General features: G+C 42.3%; 1 protein-coding gene across 6 annotated transcripts in view; it reads left to right on the top strand.

Moving 5' to 3' along the window:
* abcc3 (ATP-binding cassette, sub-family C (CFTR/MRP), member 3) overlaps positions 1–13,997 on the top strand; it is a 65,693-nt gene that overhangs the window by 38,326 nt on the left and 13,370 nt on the right. For 2 of the 6 annotated variants that reach the window (XM_052478129.1, XM_052478130.1), the window contains exons 11-23: positions 829–921; positions 1,632–1,835; positions 2,042–2,188; positions 2,393–2,480; positions 2,988–3,054; positions 3,139–3,265; positions 3,858–4,034; positions 4,413–4,580; positions 9,757–9,940; positions 10,598–10,706; positions 11,843–11,999; positions 12,261–12,468; positions 12,849–13,159. In XM_052478129.1, coding sequence (XP_052334089.1) covers positions 829–921; positions 1,632–1,835; positions 2,042–2,188; positions 2,393–2,480; positions 2,988–3,054; positions 3,139–3,265; positions 3,858–4,034; positions 4,413–4,580; positions 9,757–9,940; positions 10,598–10,706; positions 11,843–11,999; positions 12,261–12,468; positions 12,849–13,159 — 2,040 coding nt within the window. Of the gene's footprint in view, positions 1–778; positions 922–1,631; positions 1,836–2,041; positions 2,189–2,392; positions 2,481–2,987; positions 3,055–3,138; positions 3,266–3,857; positions 4,035–4,412; positions 4,581–9,756; positions 9,941–10,597; positions 10,707–11,842; positions 12,000–12,260; positions 12,469–12,848; positions 13,160–13,997 lie in introns of those variants that run through there. The other 4 variants (XM_052478128.1, XM_052478131.1, XR_008078498.1 and 1 more) reach the window with 4 other exon arrangements.

The raw sequence follows: 13,997 nt of genomic DNA, 5'->3' as shown, positions 1-13,997 counted from the left end.
CTCTGTTGTGTTGATTTGATCCTGCCTTGTTTTTTATTTTGATTGCTAATACATTGTCTCTCTCTTCTAGAACCTTGTTCGGTGTCTGTTGATTGTTCGTGCCTTGTCTCTGTTGTAGAACCTGGGTCGGTGTCTGTGTTGATTGGTCATGCCTTGTCTCTCTCTTATAGAACATTGGTCGGTGTTTTTTGATTGGTCATGCCTTGTCTCTCTCTTATAGAACATTGGTTGGTGTTTGTTGATTGGTCGCGCCTTGTCTCTCTCTTCTAGAACATTGGTCGGTGTCTGTTGATTGGTCGTGCCTTGTCTCTGTGTTGTAGAACCTGGGTCCGTCGGTGCTGATTGGTCGTGCCTTGTCTCTGTGTTGTAGAACCTGGGTCCGTCGGTGTTGATTGGTCGTGCCTTGTCTCTGTGTTGTAGAACCTTGGTCGGTGTCTGTGTTGATTGGTCGTGCCTTGTCTCTGTGTTGTAGAACCTGGGTCCGTCGGTGCCTGTGTTGATTGGTCGTGCCTTGTCTCTGTGTTGTAGAACCTGGGTCAGTCGGTGCTGATTGGTCGTGCCTTGTCTCTGTGTTGTAGAACCTGGGTCAGTCGGTGCTGATTGGTCGTGCCTTGTCTCTGTGTTGTAGAACCTGGGTCCGTCGGTGTTGATTGGTCGTGCCTTGTCTCTGTGTTGTAGAACCTGGGTCCGTCGGTGTTGATTGGTCGTGCCTTGTCTCTGTGTTGTAGAACCTGGGTCCGTCGGTGTTGATTGGTCGTGCCTTGTCTCTGTGTTGTAGAACCTGGGTCCGTCGGTGTTGATTGGTCGTGCCTTGTCTCTGTGTTGTAGAACCTGGGTCCGTCGGTGCTGGCTGGTGTTGCTGTGATGATCCTCCTGATCCCCTTAAATGCTGCCATCGCCGTGAGGACACGAGCCTACCAGGTATGCACACCTCCCTCTGCTTTTCTACAACGGCTTAATATCTGTGGTATGGAGCTTTGAAGTTGTGGTAATGGTGATGATCGCGATTAGAAGGATGGTGTCGATGATGATTGTAATTACGACCGAGAAGTCTCGTCGATTTGAACAAGCGGCTTCTCGTTCAAGTGTGTCAAGGTAGAAACGTGTGCAACTCTTTACCACAACAAAACAATGCTCATGATCAAACACCAGAGCACTGTAAAGATCTCCTGTGAGTTTATACTATAGCAGGCTGCTCTTTAAACTAGTTGTCTTGTGGGTGGAAAGATGAGTGAAATGTTCTATACCTTTTTTTTGCGCCTCTGTACTTCAAAAACTCTGTTTGTGGTGTGTCCGTTTGCTCGGAAATGTTTGTGCTTTTTTGTCTTTGAGCAGCTATCAAAGCCTCTTTTTTAATGAGTGTTAAAATACAGTATTTTAAAAGGAAAGGAAAAGCCGCACACTCTTAGATCCGACGCATTCATTTATCTACCAACGTTTCGACAGCCAAGCGGTCTACATCTCTAAAGTAGCATTGTTTTGACATGGACAGAGGATATCTTCCACCCCCTCCCTCCTCCCTCTCTCCCACCTCGCTCTCTCCACCCCCTGCCCCTCCCTCTCTCCCACCTCCTCCCCCCTCCCTCTCTCCCACCTCCCTCTCTCCACCCCCCTCCTGTTGTCTCTTAAAGGTGGAGCAGATGCAGTACAAGGATGCTCGCATCAAACTGATGAACGAGATTCTGAACGGGATCAAAGTGTTGAAGCTGTACGCCTGGGAGAGCTCTTTTAAAGAGAAGGTTCTGGAGATCAGACAGAAAGAGCTCAATGTGCTCCGCAAGACGGCCTACCTCGGTGCTCTGTCTACCATGGCCTGGACCAGTGCACCATTCCTAGTACGGGACACACTCCAGCACGCACACACACCTATATTATCCTTGTTGTATACGCTATATCACTTTGCATGGAGGAAGGAAGGTTAACTCTGACTATTAGCTAGCTATTTTAGATGGACAGAGTACAACTTAAAGCTGCAAATCAATGAGCTGTCCAGAGGATCTTTTTCCAAGCTTTTTTACAATTATTTTTTATGTCTCCTCAGGTTGCCTTGACAACGTTTGCAGTGTATGTGACTGTGGATAAAAATAACATTTTAGACGCGGAGAAAGCCTTTGTATCTTTGTCTCTGTTCAACATCTTACGGTTCCCTCTCAATATGTTTCCCCAAGTCATCAGCAGTATCATACAGGTAGGGTCTTCTCCTCCTCTGTCATTCTCTTACTCCTTCTTGTCTCACTCCTCTCAATTTTTTCACCCTGTCACTCTTTCTTTTCCCCCTACTTCTCTCATTCCTCTTTCTCTCACTCCTCCTCTTATTCCGTCTGTCATTCCTCCTGTGGATGTTGTGCATGCTTTTGCGCTGTGTGTGTGTTGACTCTGTTGCCACTCCAAGGCCAGCGTGTCCCTGAAGCGTATCCAGGACTTCCTGAGTCATGATGAGCTGGACCCAGAGTCTGTGGACCGGACTAACACTGCCACAGGTGAACATTGAACCAAACTTGGCTGGGCTGGTTTCATTTAAACCCCTAAGGCCCTTCCGATACCCCTTAGGTTTTCACTGACATGAAGGATGGTAGAGAATAAAGCTAATGGGACGGGGCCTCTGAGGTATTCTAATTGTCTTATGTTTCTGCCATAGAGATCCTATTAAATTACTATTCTAATTCCTAGTTCTATGGTTACTGCTGAGTCAGGCTTACATGGGCCTGTTGCCATGGCACCACTGCCTGCCATTTACTGTAGGCGGTTAGGTTTTATATAGAAACTATGAGGGATTATGTAATCAATTTCACTTTTGCGTCGTCATTACTCTTGGCTTTTGTAATAATAACGTTTTAGACTCTTAAGTTGAGGTGACTTAAGGTATTTAGATGGACTGATTCCCACAGTCATTGCTTTCTCTTCTGTAACTCCCTCTGTTTTTGCCAGTTTAGTAATGCTGTGTCATGGTTCCTGTTTTTGTAACTGCAATGCATTCTCCCCTTCAGATAGCTCAGTGACTGTTGTCAACGGGAAGTTCACCTGGGCAAAACAAGATCCTCCTGCTCTACACAAGTATGTTGGCAAGTTGCATCATGCAAAGGACAATAACTATTCAAGGGAAAGAATGCACTGACTGTGTGTGTGTGTCCGTCCCAGTATAAACCTGATGGTACCCCAGGGCTCACTGCTAGCGGTGGTAGGACATGTCGGCTGTGGAAAGTCTTCGCTGGTGTCAGCTCTATTGGGAGAGATGGAGAAAATGGAGGGAGACATCTCTATACAGGTATGTCCACTGAATTCAATTATGCTAACTGAAGGTTGATTTGATTTTATTGGGGCATTTGCTCGATTGAGTAATTGATTAGTGGGTCAATTGCTTTATTCATTGATTGAACGATTGATAGACTGATTGTTTGTGTCCAGTTGTAGTTTTCAGCTCCCTCTTCTCCTAGCTATACTGAGTTTTCTCCCTCTTCTCCTAGCTATACTGAGTTTTCTCCCTCTTCTCCTAGCTATACTGAGTTTTCTCCCTCTTCTCCTAGCTATACTGAGTTTTCTCCCTCTTCTCCTAGCTATACTGAGTTTTCTCCCTCTTCTCCTAGCTATACTGAGTTTTCTCCCTCTTCTCCTAGCTGTACTGAGTTTTCTCCCTCTTCTCCTAGCTGTACTGAGTTTTCTCCCTCTTCTCCTAGCTATACTGAGTTTTCTCCCTCTTCTCCTAGCTATACTGAGTTTTCTCCCTCTTCTCCTAGCTATACTGAGTTTTCTCCCTCTTCTCCTAGCTGTACTGAGTTTTCTCCCTCTTCTCCTAGCTGTACTGAGTTTTCTCCCTCTTCTCCTAGCTGTACTGAGTTTTCTCCCTCCTCTCCTTTCAGGGTTCGGTGGCCTACGTCCCGCAGCAAGCCTGGATCCAGAACGCCACTCTGAGAGACAACATCCTATTTGGCAAGGCCTACAACGAGCACAAGTACCGCTGTTGTCTGGATGCCTGCGCTCTGACCCAGGACCTGGAAGTACTACCTGGAGGAGACCTGACTGAGATCGGAGAGAAGGTAGGGAGATGGAATAGAATCTAACCTGGTTTGTTTTTGGGGGCTAAAGTTCACGTTAGCCCACAACTAAAGGCATCAGTTCTGGGAACTAAGATGAGTCTTCGAGTCTCAAACAAAGCAACTTATTTTGAGATCAGTGATTTGCTTGTGTTTGTCTCTCTCTCTCCTCTCTTTCTCTCCCTCTCCTCTCTTTCTCTCCCTCCTCTCTTTCTCTCTCTTCTTTCTTCTTTGTCTCTCTTTCTCTCCACTCTTTCTCTCTTTCTCTTTCTCTCCTCTCTCTGGCTTTCTCTCCTCTCTATTTCTCCTTTCTTTCTCCTGACTTTCTCTCTTCTCTTCTCTCCTCTTTCTCTTGCTCCTTTCTCTCTCTTTCTCTCTCAGGGAATCAACCTCTCAGGTGGTCAGAGACAGAGGGTGAGTCTGGCCAGAGCTCTGTACAATGAGGCAGACGTCTACCTGCTGGACGACCCTCTCTCTGCCGTGGACGCCCACGTGGCCAAACACATCTTCGACCAGGTCATTGGCCCAGAGGGGGCGCTGCAGGGCAAGGTGAGTAGAAGAGTCACTCTGCTCTGTTCTCCATACACTACAGAAGAAGAGGGACACATTCTGAGTGGTAGCAGAGAGACATTAACTGGTTAGATATCTTGTCCATTATCAACCATATTTGGTGGTATGGCACTACATGGCCATGTTAAAAAGGACAACAGTGGGAATCTCCTCATAACTGACAAGTACATGAGCTATATTCTGCCTAGTTCACATAGTAAAACCCCATTTTAAAGAGTCCTCGCCTACAATAGAGGAAATGGTAGCTCTTATCTGTGGTTTATAGTTTTCAATCCTCTACTTGTTGGTTTAGTATCAAATGTACGACTTTAATGCTCTGATAAGAAACTTATGTACAGACTTGGGTGTGTAGTGTGTTTGGTTGTTTCATTATTATAGTGAGTGTCACTTCCTATATTTGAATGTTCACTGTCCTGCTGCATATGCAACACTAAGAATAATTTAATTAACATGACAGTATCACTATTTATTTTTGAAGATGTTATATAGATTCTATGACTGCAAATGTAAATTCTCTAGCTCAGGTATTTCTCCTTCTATAGTTTGTTCTCCATCTTTTTAAATGGTGAGTCAACATGTTTTAAGCAGATTTATTAGAACATTGAATTGCAATAAAATCTCAGTATCGAATCGCAATAACAATATAGAATAGTGAAGCATATAGAATCGCAACACATATAGAATAGTGAAACGCATAGAATCGCAACAGGTATAGAATAGTGAAGCGTATAGAATCACAACACATATAGAATAGTGAAGCATATAGAATAGTGAAACGCATAGAATTGCAACAGGTATAGAATAGTGAAACGCATAGAATCGCAACAGGTATAGAATAGTGAAACGCATAGAATCGCAACAGGTATAGAATAGTGAAGCGTATAGAATCACAACACATATAGAATAGTGAAGCATATAGAATAGTGAAACGCATAGAATTGCAACAGGTATAGAATAGTGAAACGCATAGAATTGCAACAGGTATAGAATAGTGAAACGCATAGAATCGCAACAGGTATAGAATAGTGAAACGCATAGAATCGCAACAGGTATAGAATAGTGAAACGCATAGAATCGCAACAGGTATAGAATAGTGAAACGCATAGAATCGCAACAGGTATAGAATAGTGAAACGCATAGAATCGCAACAGGTATAGAATAGTGAAACGCATAGAATCGCAACAGGTATAGAATAGTGAAACGCATAGAATCGCAACAGGTATAGAATAGTGAAGCGTATAGAATCACAACACATATAGAATAGTGAAGCATATAGAATAGTGAAACGCATAGAATTGCAACAGGTATAGAATAGTGAAACGCATAGAATCGCAACAGGTATAGAATAGTGAAACGCATAGAATCGCAACAGGTATAGAATAGTGAAACGCATAGAATCGCAACAGGTATAGAATAGTGAAGCGTATAGAATCACAACACATATAGAATAGTGAAGCATATAGAATTGCAACAGGTATAGAATAGTGAAACGCATAGAATCGCAACAGGTATAGAATAGTGAAACGCATAGAATCGCAACAGGTATAGAATAGTGAAGCGTATAGAATCACAACACATATAGAATAGTGAAGCATATAGAATCGCAACACATATAGAATAGTGAAGCATATAGAATCGCAACAGATATAGAATAGTGAAGCATATAGAATCGCAACACATATAGAATAGTGAAACGCATCGAATCGCAACACATATAGAATAGTGAAGCTTATAGAATCGCAACACATATAGAATAGTGAAGCATATAGAATCGCAACAGGTATAGAGTAGTGAAACATATAGAATCACAACACGTATAGAATAGTGAAGCATATAGAATCGCAACAGATATAGAATAGTGAAGCATATAGAATCGCAACAGGTATAGAATAGTGAAACGCATCGAATCGCAACACATATAGAATAGTGAAGCATATAGAATCGCAACAGATATAGAATAGTGAAGCATATAGAATCGCAACACATATAGAATAGTGAAGCGTATAGAATCGCAACACATATAGAATAGTGAAGCATATAGAATCGCAACAGGTATAGAATAGTGAAACGTATAGAATCGCAACACATATAGAATAGTGAAGCATATAGAATCGCAACAGATATAGAATAGTGAAACGCATCGAATCGCAACACATATAGAATAGTGAAGCTTATAGAATCGCAACACATATAGAATAGTGAAGCATATAGAATCGCAACACATATAGAATAGTGAAGCATATAGAATCGCAACACATATAGAATAGTGAAGCATATAGAATCGCAACACATATAGAATAGTGAAGCATATAGAATCGCAACACATATAGAATAGTGAAGCATATAGAATCGCAACAGGTATAGAATAGTGAAACGTATAGAATCGCAACACATATAGAATAGTGAAGCGTATAGAATCGCAACACATATAGAATAGTGAAGCGTATAGAATCGCAACACATATAGAATAGTGAAACGTATAGAATCGCAACACATAGAATAGTGAAGCGTATAGAATCGCAATACCTATAGAATAGTGAAACGTACAGAATCGCAACACATATAGAATAGTGAAACATATAGAATAGTGAAGCGTATAGAATCGCAATACCTATAGAATAGTGAAACGTACAGAATCGCAACACATATAGAATAGTGAAACGTATAGAATCGCAACACGTATAGAATAGTGAAGCGTAAAGAATCGCAACAGATATAGAATAGTGAAGCTTATAGAAACGCAACAGATATAGAATAGTGAAGCTTATAGAATCACAACAGATATAGAATAGTGAAGCTTATAGAATCGCAACAGATATAGAATAGTGAAGCGTATAGAATCGCAACAGATATAGAATAGTGAAGCGTATAGAATAGTGAAGCGTATAGAATAGTGAAGCGTATAGAATCGCAACAGATATAGAATAGTGAAGCGTATAGAATCGCAACAGATATAGAATAGTGAAGCGTATAGAATCGCAACACATATAGAATAGTGAAGCGTATAGAATCGCAACACGTATAGAATAGTGAAGCGTATAGAATCGCAACACATATAGAATAGTGAAGCGTATAGAATCGCAACACATATAGAATAGTGAAGCGTATAGAATCGCAACACATATAGAATAGTGAAGCGTATAGAATCGCAACACATAGAATAGTGAAGCGTATAGAATCACAACAGATATAGAATAGTGAAGCGTATAGAATCGCAACACATAGAATAGTGAAGCGTATAGAATCGCAACACATAGAATAGTGAAGCGTATAGAATCGCAACACAGAATAGTGAATCGTATAGAATCGCAACACATAGAATAGTGAAGCGTTTAGAATCGCAACACAGAATAGTGAAGCGTATAGAATCGCAACACAGAATAGTGAAGCGTATAAAATCGCAACACGTATAGAATAGTGAAGCGTATAGAATCTCAACAGATATAGAATAGTGAAGCTTATAGAATTGCAACAGATATAGAATAGTGAAGCTTATAGAATCGCAACAGATATAGAATAGTGAAGCTTATAGAATCGCAACAGATATAGAATAGTGAAGCGTATAGAATCGCAACAGATATAGAATAGTGAAGCTTATAGAATTGCAACAGATATAGATTAGTGAAGCTTATAGAATCGCAACAGATATAGAATAGTGAAGCTTATAGAATCGCAACAGATATAGAATAGTGAAGCGTATAGAATCGCAACAGATATAGAATAGTGAAGCGTATAGAATCGCAACACATAGAATAGTGAAGCGTATAGAATCGCAACACAGAATAGTGAAGCGTATAGAATCGCAACACAGAATAGTGAAGCGTATAGAATCGCAACACAGAATAGTGAAGCGTATAGAATCGCAACACATATAGAATAGTGAAGCGTATAGAATCGCAACACGTATAGAATAGTGAAGCGTATAGAATCGCAACACGTATAGAATAGTGAAGCTTATAGAATCGCAACAGATATAGAATAGTGAAGCGTATAGAATCGCAACAGATATAGAATAGTGAAGCTTATAGAATCGCAACAGATATAGAATAGTGAAGCGTATAGAATCGCAACAGATATAGAATAGTGAAGCGTATAGAATCGCAACAGATATAGAATAGTGAAGCGTATAGAATCGCAACACATAGAATAGTGAAGCGTATAGAATCGCAACAGATATAGAATAGTGAAGCGTATAGAATCGCAACAGATATAGAATAGTGAAGCGTATAGAATCGCAACAGATATAGAATAGTGAAGCGTATAGAATCGCAACAGATATAGAATAGTGAAGCGTATAGAATCGCAACACGTATAGAATAGTGAAGCGTATAGAATCGCAACACGTATAGAATAGTGAAGCGTATAAAATCGCAACAGATATAGAATAGTGAAGCGTATAGAATCCCAACAGATATAGAATAGTGAAGCGTATAGAATCCCAACAGATATAGAATAGTGAAGCGTATAGAATCGCAACACATATAGAAAAGTGACGCGTATAGAATCGCAACAGATATAGAATAGTGAAGCGTATAGAATCGCAACACATATAGAATAGTGAAGCGTATAGAATCGCAACACATATAGAATAGTGAAGCGTATAGAATCACAACAGATATAGAATAGTGAAGCGTATAGAATTGCAACACATAGAATAGTGAAGCGTTTAGTATCGCAACACAGAATAGTGAAGCGGCGTATAAAATCGCAACAGATATAGAATAGTGAAGCGTATAGAATCTCAACAGATATAGAATAGTGAAGCTTATAGAATCGCAACAGATATAGAATAGTGAAGCTTATAGAATCGCAACAGATATAGAATAGTGAAGCGTATAGAATCGCAACAGATATAGAATAGTGAAGCGTATAGAATCGCAACAGATATAGAATAGTGAAGCGTATAGAATCGCAACATAGAATAGTGAAGCGTATAGAATCGCAACACATAGAATAGTGAAGCGTATAGAATCGCAACACAGAATAGTGAAGCGTATAGAATCGCAACAGATATAGAATAGTGAAGCGTATAGAATCGCAACAGATATAGAATAGTGAAGCGTATAGAATCGCAACAGATATTGGCACCTAAGTATCGTGAGGTCCCTGGCAATTGCCAGCCTTAATGACAGATCCTATTTTCTTTTCTCTCAAGACGCGTATCCTGGTGACGCACGGCATCAGCTTCCTGCCGCAGGTGGATAACATAGTGGTGATGGTGGAGGGCAGGGTGTCGGAGATGGGCTCGTACCAAGAGCTGCTCAAACAGAATGGGGCATTCGCTGAGTTCCTCAGGAACTATTCCCTGGAGGACATCATCGAGGAGGACGAGGCAACAGGTAGAACTACCTGTTACTAAAGCACAGGGGTATTTGAATCTTACCCTACGATGTCTGTAGCACTGCTGGTTTTCTGTTCTACTGCCACCTGGTAATTAATTGCACCCACTTAGTGTCCCTTAAAGGAAAACCACATACATTTTTGGTCACTTGAAATCGTGTGAGAACATGTCTTTGGAATACTTCAAATGTTTTCTTATGTGTCGTTATATGTTATCATATGGACATTTTTACCCTGCCCCCACCCCAATGGACATGTATCATGCTGAATTGCCACCACTAGTCAGCGACCTATCCCCCGGTCCCAGGTTTAAATTGGTCTCTGATTCGAGGGGAAGAATGAAGAAAAGCAGTGAAACTGGTTTCAAGGTCTAGATTTGAATTTGAGGGCTAAAGCAGAAGGGCGGATTCTATTGATGTTAATCCCCTTGGGGTTCCACTGTTCCCCTTACACCAGTACGTGCCAACATGTGTCCTTGAAGGCTACTGGGTGTGCAAGCTACTAGCTGTTTCAGGTTTGTTAGTTGGGTTGGAACAAAACCCTAAATACCCAGTAGCTCTCTAGGAGGAGAGTTAGCTGTCCCTGCCTTACACCTATAGGAGTGTGTACACCTGCTACATAATTACCACGGTAACGCTGTAACTCAACACCCACAGAGGCTTTGATTGACGAAGAAGAAAACTTCCCTGACGACGCCCTTAGCAACCATACAGACATGGTGGACAACGAACCAGTGGTCAATGAGGCAAAGAGACAGTTCATAAGGTACTTCTAAGTCTCTGTAACCGTTCATAAGGCAGTCCCTCCAGGATTCTTCTGCTTTTTTCTTTGTGACAGTTGCGGGCCAAAATGTCTGATTTTGCTCTGGCAATTCGGACATTTTGCATGCCAATTTGCAATGTTTTTATTAAATGTGTCAGTAGTGTCATTTAAAAAAACCTCCCCTGGACAAAAATCCCCCTCCCCGCTGCACTAAGCAAATTAATTAATGCGTACCTTTTTTGTCTCATGTAAAATGTGGTGATGCAGAAATGAGAGACCACGTGTGGTTGTTATGAAAATCTAGGAATATTTGTCCAAGGAAATGTTTCTGGTTGGTCTCAGGGAATGTACAACAATTAGGAAGGGAGACTTTTAAAACGGGATTGAGTGAAGTAGCAGCAAATATGTTGAATGAGCAACTAATGAGCATGGAGACTCTCACAAGTTGACTTACTTTTTTAGCTCTTTATTAGAGGCACACTTTTTGTAAGTAGTTATAACTGTCCGCTGGAATTTAGCCTGAAAAGATTTGACAAATGTGATTGGTTGACGATATCACATTGGCGTCTCATCTTGCACTGCGCAGAATATCAGATCTCAACACAGATTGGAGATGTTTAACATCATCAGTACCACATCCTTATGGTATATATCTTGTCATAAGTGCAATGTGACTGCAAAAGAATGTCAGGTTGGAATGTCAATTCTTATCAAATGAATGGGAAGTCTGACAGAAATATGGGCCAAATCAACTTTTTTTGTTGTAAATTAGTGGCGTTTTAATTTGTTTGATAAAATGCAGGACATGATTGTTTGGTTGCGGGACAAAGGGCCAAAATGCAGGACTGTCCTGTACAATCCTGAACATGTGGTCACCCTAGCTGACCGGAGGAAAAGTTTGTTGAAGTATTTGATTGAACCATTTTATCTGGTAAAAATGCAGCATATTAAGCCCTCTCTTAATATGCAGGGGATTGTTTATTTAGCTAAAAGTTCTATGGTATGTTTTACCTCTTTTTAATAGATAAATGTCATATGTTATGGGGCTTTGGACTTGAGTTGCTGTCAAGCACTTTTTTCAAATGTATGATATACACAACAATTGATTGAGCGATCAATCACTTCCTCTCTCCCTGCAGGCAGATCAGCATCATCTCAGGGGACCTGGAGAACCCAAAGAGCAGGTCTGTCCGGAAGCGTCTGTGCAGCGAGAGGAAGCATGCCGAATCTGACTCAGAGAAGAAACTACCCAAGGTGGAGAAACTCATCCAAGCAGAGACCGCTGAGACAGGCAGGGTGCGTAGAGCTATGGGGATACATAGTTTCGTAAACTGAAGATGTAGACTTCTACTCTCTCCTACCCCCAGGTGAAGTTGTTTCCGGGTGTATTCCGAGAGAGTACGGCCTCTGATGTCTAACCTCTTACCCCTGACCTTTAACCTCTGTCTCCTCCCTGTCCTCAGGTGAAGATTAAGGTGTTATGGGAGTATTCCAAAGTTTTAGAGCCACTGATCTCTAACCCCTGACCTCTAACGGCCCTTTCCTCCCTGTCCTCAGGTGAAGAGCAAGGTGTTCTGGGAGTATGCCAAGGCAGTAGGGCCTCTGCTGTCCCTCTTCATCTGTTTCCTGTACGGCTGCCAGAGTGCTGCCTCCATTGGAGCCAACGTCTGGCTGAGCCAGTGGACCAATGACGCAGCTCAGAACATGACCCAGGAGAATGTCAGCATGAGGGTGGGGGTGTATGCTGCTTTGGGCATAGCACAAGGTGAGGAGACCTGCTGTCCAGTACCTTTAGGATAACAATACCTATCCACCTTAAGATGACTGAAAGTATTCAATAATACAATTTGTCTGTGGTGTTTGGGTCATTTGTGCCGAAGAGGTTTTGTTGTTGTAGATTTTGCTGTGTATATGACAATTGTATGTTTTTTACTTTATTACTGTATGATGCTAACTATGAGTGGTTGGTCTTGTGTGAGGACCTTGGCCTCAACACCTCAGGTCCTTTTCCAGTAACACTGTGAGCTTGATTTGAATGAAATTGAAAAGGGTCTCTGCATTCATGAGAGCGGACACATACAGAACCCACTGCCTCCTCCCTCATCTCCCCGCTCCCTCCCTCTCTTCCTCCTCCCTCCATCTCAGGGCTGCTGGTCATGGTCTCCTCCTTCACCCTGGCCATGGGGAACATCGGAGCAGCCAGGAAGCTCCACTATGCCCTCCTGGACAACAAGTTTCACACCCCCCAGTCTTTCTTTGACACCACCCCCATAGGCAGGGTCATCAACCGCTTCTCTAAGGACATCTACGTCATCGACGAGGCACTGCCCTCCACCGTTCTCATGTTCCTCGGGACCTTCTTCTCCTCTCTCTCCACCATGATAGTCATAGTGGCCAGCACCCCCATCTTCGCCGTGGTCATAGCCCCGCTGGCTTTCATATACATCTTTGTCCAGGTATTGGTTCTGTTCTGAAGAGCTAATGGTTGGTTGCTCTACTCTCCAGGGCAGGAGTTTATGGTGTCAAGTAATACTTATCCCACCTCCCCCCTCCTTTTCATTTCAATTTCTGCCAAAGTGGGTTGTTTACCTTCCTGAATGCAGCATGAGGCACCCTGATTGTTGGAGCAGTTTCTGTGACCTTTGGCTTTTTGTTTCTCTGCAGCTTTTTGTGTTCCTGTTATCTGTTGAGCATTTGCTCTCCTCCGTCTCCTCTCCCCTAACTATGCATTCACATCCTCTCTCTCCCTCTCAGCGGCCCTATAGCACATCCTGCCCTGCCTGCAGCCTGTTTACCCACACGCGCAGACACACACAGCAGGGTTGGTTCACCCACAGCCGGTGCTGTGTACACACAGTAGTGAAGGAGGCTTCAGTTCAGCTGATCTTGTTTGTTTGTTTACTCTGGTCCTCTTGAGGCGATCAAGCTGAGAGCTCAGAACACTACTGTGCTTTCTTTACCACCCAACGTCCTTCTCAGGGACACAGTGGAGAATGTATTGTAGCTGGAGAACATAGATTTAGACTAGAGTGGCGTAGGATGAAGTTGCCCCTAGACCTGATCTAAAGGTGAGGGTTTTAGGTTTGTGCTTACAGGAAAGATGAGAACTCTGGTGTGCTGCTGCCCTCTGGCGGTGAATGAATGGAAAGGCAAGTAGTAGTCTGATGCAACAGGTGTCCATCTGCACATTAGAGAGTTTTGAGGTTCTTTTATTTCTTGTCTGACTCTAGGGTATTGGTATGCAGTGTTTCCATGCAATTCCTTTAGTTCTTGACCCAGGAAGTTAATATTTGG

The sequence above is a fragment of the Oncorhynchus keta genome, chromosome 24 (assembly GCF_023373465.1).
Source record: "Oncorhynchus keta strain PuntledgeMale-10-30-2019 chromosome 24, Oket_V2, whole genome shotgun sequence".
NCBI classification, from domain to species: Eukaryota; Metazoa; Chordata; class Actinopteri; order Salmoniformes; family Salmonidae; genus Oncorhynchus; species Oncorhynchus keta.
Note: the sequence above shows the minus strand (reverse complement) of the source record. Positions and strands in the feature narration are given on the sequence as shown.